Source organism: Nuphar pumila, chromosome 14, assembly GCF_984573655.1.
Source record: "Nuphar pumila chromosome 14, dmNupPumi1.hap1.1, whole genome shotgun sequence".
In the NCBI taxonomy this organism is placed as follows: Eukaryota; Viridiplantae; Streptophyta; class Magnoliopsida; order Nymphaeales; family Nymphaeaceae; genus Nuphar; species Nuphar pumila.
In genome coordinates, this window is record NC_143262.1 from 90,176,407 (window position 1) to 90,188,820 (window position 12,414).

The window sequence follows — 12,414 nt, forward strand, 5'->3', positions numbered from 1 at the left end:
TATGATCCTGTGGGCGGTTTCTCCATATAAATATATAAAAAAAAACGTATAGATGACATTCAATTAAAAAAAATAAGATTTTATTAAAATAAAATTCTACTCAATTATTTCTTACCCAAGTTAGTGCCAAATATTTACCTTTTCTACGTGGTCTATTTGCATGAGGGCATCTAGAGGGAGGATCAGGTTCAATAGGGCCAAGGGCCGAACCATTTATCTAGTTCAGCAGTTGAAGGAAGTTAGCCTTCCCTCTCCTATAATGGTAGCTAGCCCCAAGTCCCACCGCTTCATTGTCTCCTTGTACATAACGTACAAGCTGGCTGTTAATGTGCACCACTATTCTATATTTAAACATTTCCTGGTGGGCCACACGTCCTGCTCGGTGGTTGATCAGACTCCCTTTGGTCAGACTTTCTCATTGATCTTTCTGTGACCCCACAATGGTTTTTAAGTGGTTAATGCTGCTGGCATTTACCCTTCATGATTCCTGCAAGCAAAAAAATAAAAAAAACGTGGCCTTGGATGGTTAAAACATCAGAATGCACATATTACTGTATCTTCAACTGTGATTCTTTATATTTTTTTGTGTCCACACCTTTTTTTTTTCATGTTTCCAAGATCTCAAGAGTGTCCATATTGCTTATGGGGAGTGGTAGTTTGAAATTAGAATTCACCCAAATGGCATAGGCACTGGTCCTTGTAAAGATCCAATGAACACATATATATGGTATCTCTCAACGTCTTAGCAATCACCCAAACACACGATAAATAAGCAAGAAAAAAATTCACGTGGTTCGGGTAAAGATCCCTACATCCACGATTCTCACTCTCTCTCAACGATTTTTCAGAAAGGTGATTTCTTTCATGTATGAGAGAGTTACACGATAATATAAGATCTATTATGATGAGTAGATCCCATACAATTAGGCCACATTTTTAAGGATTGAAGGTTACGAGAGGATAACAATTTATTTTTTATCTCAACAACCTTATCTCTTTAGCTCCTAACATTTTAAGATACGCTTTCTTTCTTGTTGCACAACCTTATCTTCTTAGCCTTATCATTTGAGTCTAATGATACGCCTGCTCCATATTGATTGAGCTTGGACTCAACGGATTTGGTACTAGATCCATATCTTCAACATGCCCCCTCAAGCTAGTCTTCTTAAGATTCAACTTGTCTCTTAAGTAACGGAATCGTGGCTCCCTTAACAGCTTAGTGAGGATGCCCGCTAGCTGTTCTTCAGAGAAAACAAATTTAACACAAATTTCTTGTTTTGCTATTTTTTCTCTGACTAAGTGAAAACCAACTTCTATATGTTTCAAAATCAACTTCTATATGTTTGGTTCTGGCATGGAATACCGAATCTGTGAAAAAATAAGTTGCTCCAAGATTATCACACCATAGGACCAGAGCGATAAATTCACTAATCCCAAGCTCATTCATTAATTGTTGTAGCCATAAAAGTTCTGAAACTCCTCCATAACACTTTTTACTCGGCTTTCATGCTTGATTTTGCTACTATTTGTTGCTTGTAACACTTCTAGGATAATAAGTTTGAACCAAGATAAGATAAATAGTCGTTTATGGACTGTCAATCATCTGAGAACTCAACCCAATCTGAATCTGTGTAGGCAGACAACTTCCAGCTATTTGATTTGGATATTTGAAGACCCAAATTTATGGTACCTTTGAGATATCTCAAAATTTGCTTAACAATAGATCGATGAACATCTGTTGGATCATGCATAAATTGACATGCCTTGCTTACTGCATATGATATAAGTGGTCCCGTAAAAATTGTATATTGAAGTACTCCTACTACGATATTGAGTTGGATCTTTAAGCTTTTCACCTTCATATTTAGATAACTGAACATTAGCTGTTGTAGGAGTCAGAAGAGGCTTGCAATTTTGCATTCATGTTCTGACAAGGTCATATATATTTTCTCTGAGTCAATAAAATTTCAGAGGCAGACTGAATAACTTCTACACCCAAGAAGAAATGTAAGGCACCCAAATCTTCAATGAAAACTCCTTGATGAGCCTTTGAATCATGTCTTGCCAGTTCCATGTTATTAATTATTATGTCAGCAACATAAACTAGCACATATAGAGTTTTTTCTCGTAAGATTTTAAAAAATAATGACGTGTTAGCCTTGGAATCCGTAAAACCCAATTTTTTCAGATATAGTTTGAGTCTCTCAAACCATGCCAAACTTAAGAAGAGTAAATCTTTTTTGTTGTAAAACTCATGTTCAGTCTATGTGTGATGTCCACGTATGTCGGCCATACATACATTTCTCCCTTAATCGGACCACTTTGCACTAGTCTTCTTTTTTTACCATCCTTCACATAAAACCCATGAGAATAGAACTCAAAGAAACAGATGTGATCCTTAGCAAATTTAAAAACTAAATCAATTGTTTTCTTACACTTGGCACATGCAACACATCCTTTAATACTAAGCTATCATTTTTTGAAGGTAAGCGAATATTATATTGGTATTTTGTTGCCATTTGTCACTATTATTCCATCTGTACCATTATACTCTTCTTGGTCATGTTACTATCATCTGCGGTCATGTGATGGGATGCTCCATTATCGGGGTACTAATTTAGATATGAAATATTGTTTAAGGCAATAGCTGCAAATGCTACTATAGAGCAGTGTGATTTCTTCTTCGGCAGAATTAACAAATAACTTCATGATGATTCATACCATTAGATTTATCATGTTGACTACTCTCATTTTGATAGAAATTCTGATTTTCATGGCCAAAATTTCTATTTTGTTCATGACTACGATTGAGATAAAACTTTTCACTGTCTCTTCCTCTTTGAGAGAAGAAGGCTGTGTTAGAATTTTGATCATTCACGGGTGGTTTAGAAGCCAAAATTTGAAGGTGTTTTTCTTGGTTTAAAAGCATGTCATAAATATCAACAAAACACGAGAGAGGCATCATAGTGGTGATTGTAGTCATGAAACTCTAATATTCGGTAGACAAACCATTTAGAGTGTTACTGATTAAATCATTGTCTGACACATTTTCATCAATGATGCCTAATGAATCCGCCAAAAACTTGATTTCATTCAAATAGTTAGTCATTGATTTTTCATTTTTTTAAATGTTTTGCAAGTCTCTTTTGAGTTGCTAAATTCTTAGGCTTGAAGTGAGGCATATGCACGTTTTAAGGCAATCCAAGCCTCACGTGCAGAAGGTATGCTAATGATTCGATAGAGAACGGATTCACGTACCATAGCTTTAATCCAACTCAGTGCAAGCTGATATGTCATCTTCCAAACAATGTACTTGGGATTCAGGGACAGGGACTGAGAGGAGTCGATACCTTGAACAAATTGATCCAGTGCTTAGGATGTCCCATCAAAACTTGATCAGATCTTGAGAGTACATGATGGACTCAATTTGTGATTTTCATAGAAGATAGTTGTTGTGATCAAGTTTAATGAAAACCAAACTTGAAAAAGCAATCCATTGAATGGTTTGATTTGGGACCAACTATCCTAGCGGAACAGACGAAGACGATGACATTGGCTCTGATGCCATGTATATCACACAAACACACGATAAACAAGCAAGAAAAACTATATATTTTTTACATGGTTCAGGTAAAGATCCCTTCACGATTCACACACTCTCTCTCTCAATGATTTTTTGAGAGTGGAGATTGAGAGTTACAAAATGATATGAGATCTACTATGATCAGTAGATCTCATACAATTAAGCCATATTTTTAAGGATTAAAAGTTAAGAGGATAACGGTTTGCTTTTTATCTCAGCAACCTTCTCTATTGCTGCTAACGTTTCATATGCTTTCTTTCTTGCCTTATCATTTGAGACTAATGATAGGCCTGCTTCATAATGATGTGTTCAACAGTCCTATCCTTAAAGCAGGTTAAGGCAGCGCTATCAGTTCTTAGTGCGGGCGGTCGTTTTTGGAATTATAAGTATAAAAAACTTGGCTACTCTGATTTTCTTTCTGGGTAAGAGCGAGAAAGTAAATACCAGTGTCCTTCCCAGCTAATGAATTATGATCTTCCCCAATTTTAATGATACTTGGTCATTTCAGAGTGGTCGTTGAGACAAGAACGAGCGAAGCAATGCTTTTGTTTCTTAGAGGTAGATGCAGGATTGATAGTAAAAATGCTGTATTTTTGTGAAAATTCATAGTTTTCTTTCTATTTGAAACTGTGTTTTTTCGATTTATTGGGAAGTGTAGTCTTATAGATTTATTGGAAAAAAAGAAAGTGCGACGTCATAGGAAGTTTTTGGGGTCGGTTAGGACGTTAGGAGATTTGGAAATATGTGCTACCTAACGGACATGCCGATTTAAATAATATCTAGATATCGTTGTTTTTATTAAGGGATTGGTAGGGAGTCTATTTCCGGAATTTGGGACATGCTCGTCACCTTTGTCTTGCCATTTCTGAATTTCTGGGTGATGGTTATCTCAAAAATATTAAATTATGTGCTCCCCAGAAAAGGATAAACATTTTCAGAATTGCTTGAAGAGTTCTAACTTCTTACCATATTCTGCTTTTCATAACGACATTCTCCAATTATTTATATGGTTGCTGTTCCTTTTTCTGCAGGCTCTGCTCTATGAAAGTTTAGAGAGAGAGAGAGAGAGTGGTGAGGAGAATAAAAGATTTTGAAGGACTATGGAGGTGCATAAGGATATAAATGATATAGAAAATGATGGGTTGGATGAATCAAAGAGTATCGAGAGATGGGAGTCCTGGATCTCTGACAAGGGTGGTCTGAGGGAGCCTCTGCTTATCCACAGGAGGAACACAACATCACAATTAGCCATAGTGGGAGCCAACGTCTGCCCTGTGGAGAGCTTGGATTATGAGTAAGTGCATCAAAACCCTCTTACATTCTTGAACAAAAAAAAAAGTGAAGCCTTGATCAATTTTGGTAGGTGATCATCTTTGCAAAATTTTGTACTCTTTTTCATTGTTTTAAATATCTTTACTCCAGTCTTCAAGATGTCAAACATTTGTTCTTCATATTTGAAAAGCTCCTAGTGATAAGTGCTTTTTGTTATCTGCAAATGCTTTTGATGTATAGGAAATTAAGAGCGTGCTGTGAATTATTTGAGATTTGTTATCTACAAAGTAGCATTGCACTTTCTATCATATCTCAGTAACATTATTTTTATATTCATGAAGTTAAAGTTGGTTGTGAAATTGAGAATAAGTCGTAAAGTTGAAAAAAAAGCTTCAGTTGAATGATCTACTTTGGGTGAAGATACGGTGCTTGGTAATTAACGTTGCTCATATGATACATTAAACATCTTAAATCATGTAAGCGTGGTTCAAAATATAATAATATTCATTGTAAACAAGCATTTTAAGCTGTCACCTTTATATGTAGCCTGTTAGAGCGCTTTTGCATTCTTTGCATTTTTGCAATCTTGAATAATATGAGTATGAATTTTTATCATATGATTTATAATACTCTACATTCTACTCTTACACAAAGAAACTAGGTTTTGTTGTAACTTGAAAGATATTGATTTATACTCCAAGCATAAGAAATTATGTTGTTTTTTTGTAGTTATGAAGATATTTGAACGTATAGCAGATTTCTAGACACCAAAGAGTGTTAATACCTTATTCAGAAAATGTTCATCATTAACAGCTAAGCAAAGCCGTGGATGGTCTCTTGCAACCATTCAGGTAGTTTGATTAGTATTAGTAGGCACCTTGTTTTCAAACGCCATATGACTTTTTCTTATTATTTTTGCAAAGTTGCACTTTAAAAGGAATACATATCAGCTCATTCACATGGTCCACTATTTTGTCCACATACTTTTTTGTTGAATCCAATTGTTACAGTGGATGTTTTTCATTTCCTTATTTCCTTTCAAAGTGGTTTGATAGCCCAAGACTCGCAGAAATCTCTTCGCTAACAACTCTGCTTCCTATACACTGTTCCAACTTTTAGATTTTGCTGGAAGCAGAAGCATGATATGATCTGATGCCATGTAATAACTTTGTAGTCCAATTCAGTTTATCCCTTCAATAAATATATGGAAAAATATGTTCCTACCTTTTATTGTGTTCTGCTCTGCTTTGTCAGTACAATAAATACAGCTTGATATGGAGTAAATGCATTGGTTGTCATCTTTATTCTCTATTCTTGCAGGATTGTGGAAAATGATGTATTCAAGGAAGACTGGAGGTCAAGAAAGAAGGTACAGATATTTCAGTATGTTGTTCTCAAGTGGACTTTGGCTCTTCTCATAGGCTTGGGTACTGGACTTGTTGGTTTCTTCAATAATCTAGCAGTTGAAAACATTGCAGGATTTAAGTTGCTAATGGCTAACAATCTCATGCTTAAGAAAAGGTAAGATTTTTTGGGCCTTTGATTCAATTGTTCAACTTCTAGTTCGTCAGAAGCACAGGTGATCACTTATCTTTGGACCAAGTTTTACAACTATATAATTTGACCATGAAATTTGAGGTGTCATGGATACTAGCTACATCAGCAAATTAACCGGTTATCTGTCTTATAGGCCTGACCAAATTAGTTTAAATGCTGGCTCAGTTGGGTCAAAATCATCAAACACAGGCTAACTGAAAAAAGATTGCTCAGCTGGGTCATGTAAAGTTGATTTGTTGCAAGATATATCTCTAAAATTTTTGCTAACCTGTATTATGTGGTTAAAAATATCAAGGCCGTCCTCTTTCTAGGTCATCAACTGTATAATCAGAACCTTGACTTTTATGTCTTTATATATAGAATGAATGTGATCTTTTTTTTTTAAAATCATTTTCAAAGTTTTTGGTCTTTATGTTCATGTTTAATAAATTCATCTTTTTTTTTTTATTTTTGAAGTTGATATTTTGGCTTCCATCAAGACATTGTATGGTAGTAGGCTTAGAATGTGAGCATGATGGTCTTTGGGATTGATCCAGTGCAGGTATCTATTGGCTTTCTTTGCTTATGGTGGTTGCAATCTGGTTTTGGCAGCATTTGCTGCTGCTGTTTGTGCATATATAGCACCAGCTGCAGCTGGTTCTGGAATTCCAGAAGTCAAATCTTATCTAAATGGTGTAGATGCTCCTTCCATTCTTGCACCTAGCACTCTCTTGGTAAAGGTATACAGGCCAGCTTCATTCACACTTTGTTACCAAGCACATCTTTGTGCATGCTCGCACATATACATGCACTCATACATAGGAAACTGCTAGTATTAGATTGTGGGGACCTTCATGGATGTAAAATATATTGACCTTTTTCCTGATGATGGATGGCCTAACAGGCTGGAAGGAAAATCTGGCTCCTTCATTGAGGACCTACGCATATTTCTGTTTTTGGCAGTTGACTTGGCCTTTGAGTTGCTCAACAAAGAGTTCTCTTAGTATTCTATGCATAACTGCACTTTCTTAATAGAGAATTTGCCTGATTGAGCTCACACAGAAACTTTTTATACTGAAAAGAAATTTCACTGGTTGCAGATTGTTGGTTCCATTGGTGGAGTGTCAGCAGGTTTTGTTCTTGGTAAGGAAGGCCCCATGGTGCACACAGGTGCCTGCATTGCTTCATTACTGGGTCAGGGAGGATCACGCACATACCATCTGACATGGATGTGGCTCCGATACTTCAAGAATGACAGAGACAGACGTGATTTAGTCACATGTGGTGCAGCAGCTGGAGTTGCTGCTGCATTCCGTGCCCCTGTTGGTGGTGTCCTCTTTGCACTTGAAGAAGCAGCTTCATGGTAATGATCAGTCAGCTTATAAATACTGACTTCAGGTCTTGAGAGTCTTTATGGTAAAGTTTCGCTACTAGTTTGCTCCAGGCTGCCTACAGATGAACCTTGTGAGCTAATTATTCAGAACATAGCTCATAGTCCAAAGACTGTCAAGGCAAGCCAACTCCACCAGGTCCTAGGAATGGGCCAAGTAGAACCTACCAGCCTGGTAGGCTTAGAACATGCTGGATAGAGTTTGCTTATCGTTTGATTCCATTGAATAATAAGTTAAGTTGACTCAATCTACTTGTAGGCAGAGCTATAGGCTAGAAAGATCCTGCTAACTGTAATAAAGCCTTTAATGCTTCATGGAATCTGTGAAATCTTGGAAAGAGAGAGAGAGATGACAAGAAGTCACCAGATTTGATATCCATTGTTAAAATGTATCATGATGCATGCATGTGTGTGTGGACCTTTTCTTTTTGTGTTGAATATCTTGGGTTACAGAATTTTTTTCTCCCTCTAGTGGAGCAAAATCAAGTAAGTCTGTGTTGGGATGTAAGAGACAGTTCAACTTCTTACTGGAAGTTGTCCAATTTCCTGTATTGTAGCAACCTGCTGATCTAAATTCCTTGCCTTGGTCATCATAAAATAAAATACTTGGGCTCTTGGGGCAAAAAATAATACTGCCTTATTTCAGGTGGCGAAGTGCACTTCTTTGGAGGACTTTCTTCACCACAGCAGTTGTAGCAGTTGTGCTTCGTGGATTCATTGACTATTGCGGTAGTGGAAACTGTGGGCTTTTTGGGAAGGGAGGATTGATAATGTTCAAAATGGACACAGCAGAGGTGACATATAAGATGACTGACCTAGTGCCCATCATAATCCTTGGCATAATTGGTGGTGTTCTTGGCAGCCTCTACAACCGTCTCTTGGATAAGATCCTCCGTGTTTACAGTATCATCAATGAGTTAATACTTTTCTAACTCAACTATCTGCTGTTGTTTTTTTGTTAGTGTTTTTTTTATTATTTATTTCAATGTTAGAAGTTTGATAATAAAATGTGCATATGTAAAATTTGAGACCTTGATCATGGTTTTGCATTCGTGTCTATCAGACCGTATTGGTTCATTAAATGGAACTCCATTTTGTAATCATGTCATCATTGTCATCATCTCCTTTAGGTGAAGCAGTCTAAAGTCACCTGATCATGGCCTTGCACTCCGATATACTAGACCATATTACATCAACTTCCGTCGCATCATCATGATGTGCCATCATCATGTCCATCTCCTCTGGTTGATTCCATCTGCTGCATGGATCTCCCAAAGTCACCTGGTTACGTTTCATGCCTAGCATGATGAGTATAAATGTTAAGGCCTGCATGTGTTTTAATTTTACTTTTGGAGTAGATGACAGTGATTCTATACAGTTCATGCTAATAGATTTTTGAAAAGGAGGTTAGTGATTTGCCTATTTGAGAGGATGACGGGCTATAAATGAATTTCTACTTTTCAGCAGCTGATTTTTGCCATTCTTAGGCATTAATGGAGCATTTGGTCATGAGTATTAGTTGAGTCCGTGGAGCAGATCATTGATGGTAATCAACTCAGTCATTTTACAGGATCATATTTCTTCATAGGATGCATTGAGTCCGTGGAGCAGATAATTGATGGTAATCAACTCAGTCATTTTACAGGGTCATATTTCTTCATAGGATGCATCACATCATTGACCCGCCTTGTCAGTTTCCAAATTCATGGTCAGGAAGGTGGACTTGTCCAAGATGAACACATCGGCTTATAAATCACACATGGTTCTCAATCTAGGATTGAGTCGCTGAACAAAAAATATGGTGATTTTATAGTTTTATCAATTACAGAATTAGTTCATAAAGGATGACATTATATTATCATCTTCGTTCCATAAGAGAATTGATACTCAATTGAAGCATCATGGGAATAGACTAAAGTTGCTGTTAAAGTTGCACTCATGATTAGAGCAAATTAGCTTATAACAATTAGAAAATAATGTTTTAAACCCTCTGTGCAATACTGTTTTGCAGGAAAGGACCAAGATACAAGCTCCTCCTCACCTGCACCATATCTATCATCACCTCTTGTTGCTCCTACGGCCTCCCCTGGCTTGCTAAGTGTACTTCATGCCCGACCAATATCAAGGAAGAATGCCCTACCATTGGCCGTTCGGGTAACTTCAAGAACTTCCAATGTCCTGCTGGTCAATACAATGACCTTGCCAGCCTCTTCCTCAACACCAATGACGATGCTATTCGCAACCTTTTTAGCACTGGCACAGACACAGAATTCTCTATCCCCACAATTCTCCTCTTCTTCTCTGCAATATATTGCCTTGGCCTCGTCACCTATGGTGTCGCTGTCCCCTCTGGGCTCTTCATTCCTGTCATCCTTGCTGGAGCCTCATATGGCCGCCTAGTTGGCACCCTCATTGGTGGTATAACTGATCTCGATCCTGGACTCTTTGCACTCCTTGGTGCAGCCTCTTTCTTAGGTGGCACCATGAGGATGACGGTTTCTGTTTGTGTCATCCTCTTGGAGCTCACAAACAACCTCTTGATGCTCCCTCTGGTCATGCTGGTTCTTCTCATCTCCAAAACAGTTGCTGATGTTTTTAATCATGGTGTGTATGATCAGATTGTTAAGATGAAGGGGTTACCTTATTTAGAAGCCCATGCAGAGCCTTACATGAAGCACCTGGCTGCTGGAGATGTTGTTTCTGCACCATTGATCACCTTTGCTGGTGTGGAGAAGGTCGGGGAGATTGTGCATGCCCTTAGGTTCACTGGACACAATGGTTTTCCAGTGGTCGATGAGCCACCGTTCTCTGAGGCACCTGAGCTTTGTGGGTTGGTGCTGAGATCTCATCTGTTAGTGCTGCTGAAATCAAAACTATTTACAAAGGACGGGGTGATTTCAGGAGACTTGATATCCCAAAAAATTGGTAAATTTGAGTTTGCAAAGCCAGGGTCAGGAAAAGGCTTGAAGGTGGAAGATCTGGACATCAGTAATGAGGAGATGGAAATGTACGTGGATCTTCATCCAGTAACCAACACTTCACCTTACACCGTGGTGGAGACGATGTCACTTGCAAAGGCAGTCGTGCTTTTCCGGCAACTCGGGCTCCGGCACCTTTGTGTCATTCCCAAGAATCCTGCTGTAAGTAAACAACCAGACATGACATTTCCATACTTATGAGATGCACAAAGCATGAGTATACATTCCTGCTTTCTCTCATTAAACATGCACATCCATTCATGCACGTAGACATGCATTGAAAAATGATGGTTACAGGTTCTTTGTGTAGCTTAACTTGGTTTTGAGTTGTGATATGGCAATGCATCCCACTGTACAGGAGATGCTACTGATCATGGTCTGGTCTTAAAATCTGCTAAGCTATTCAGTAACATATTTGCAGTTTGTATACACAAAAAAATCCGAACCATAAGGATTGAACTGGCACCATGATCAATTACATCTCCTAAGCAGTAGCAACTATGTGATCTGACATAGGCAAACCGCAACATCATGGATACATGCTCTGTTAATGCATTACAGCATTGAGCACAATCTTTCTTTCATCATCATGAATGAAATCTCATTAAAAGTGATCCCATTTGCTGCAGAGGCCTCCAATTGTTGGGATCCTGACTCGCCATGACTTCATGCCGGAGCATGTTCTTGGACTCTACCCGCACTTAAAGCACAACAAATAAACTGGGGCGCTAGCAGAATGAACACCTATGTTGGATAATACGTTACTGCAATGAGAGATGTTCAATGGGACTTGCAATATTGATGTGGCTATTTTGTGCAGAGCTTGTGAACTGTGAATTCCTCCCTTTGGCTAGAGATACACATGCAGTTGGTTAACAACCCGAGCACGATTTTGAGGTAGCAATTCATCATTGATTTTCACCCTGTTCATTTTATCAAATTCATTTCTTGTAATTTGTATGATCAGATCGAGACAGTTGATACTTGTATTGAACTCATTATTGTCTTCCAAATAGTGCAATAAATAAATTTTCATTTGCAACTTAGATTTTTGTGACAGTTTTTTTCCTTCATAATTTGCATAGAAAGGATTTATAGGAATTTGACATTTCTCATAGAACAATCAGTTGCAGGATTTGGCAAATTACTTTCCAAAATTTTAGAAATTTCTAAACACTACTGTGTATAAAGGAGGATGGAGGGAGATGTGAAAGAAATGTTGCCTAATTCAATTGAGACTAGAAATAGGTCAGATTTTAACCTACCTGGTATATAACAGAAACTGGACCGGCTTAGTGACTCCAATGAGCTTAAAGGGTTGCCTCAGTAGTATGAGGGACTTGTGCCTAGACCTGTTTTGGGTACATAGCAATGCTTGTTGAAAATCCAGAGTTTTTACTCGATTAAGGATATGTGATATATAGTTTATTCTGAAATGATCTATTAATCTGCTAATAAGCTGTTTTATGAGGGTTTCATCCATAGTTACTGGAAGCACGCTTCCAAAGTGAGAAATGCCATGCTTTTCCCCTAAAGGGGATAAGTTTGGGGGAAATGAGCTTTCCACTCGCTTCTCAAAACACTTCCCTTCTGTTTTTCACTTGCTTCCCTCTATTTTCTCCCACACTTACCCTTGTTTTTTATGTTTTTCATGC

General features: G+C 37.8%; 1 protein-coding gene across 2 annotated transcripts in view; it reads left to right on the forward strand.

Moving 5' to 3' along the window:
- LOC149817367 (chloride channel protein CLC-c-like) overlaps positions 1–11,797 on the forward strand; it is a 28,560-nt gene extending 16,763 nt beyond the window's left edge. For both annotated transcript variants that reach the window (XM_089987726.1, XM_089987727.1), the window contains exons 4-10: positions 4,615–4,877; positions 6,176–6,376; positions 6,954–7,131; positions 7,492–7,754; positions 8,428–8,697; positions 9,793–10,921; positions 11,389–11,797. In XM_089987726.1, coding sequence (XP_089843852.1) covers positions 4,684–4,877; positions 6,176–6,376; positions 6,954–7,131; positions 7,492–7,754; positions 8,428–8,697; positions 9,793–10,921; positions 11,389–11,478 — 2,325 coding nt within the window. In that variant the 5' untranslated portion in view covers positions 4,615–4,683 and the 3' untranslated portion in view covers positions 11,479–11,797. The remainder of the gene's footprint in view (positions 1–4,614; positions 4,878–6,175; positions 6,377–6,953; positions 7,132–7,491; positions 7,755–8,427; positions 8,698–9,792; positions 10,922–11,388) is intronic.
- Positions 11,798–12,414: the final 617 nt, after the last annotated feature.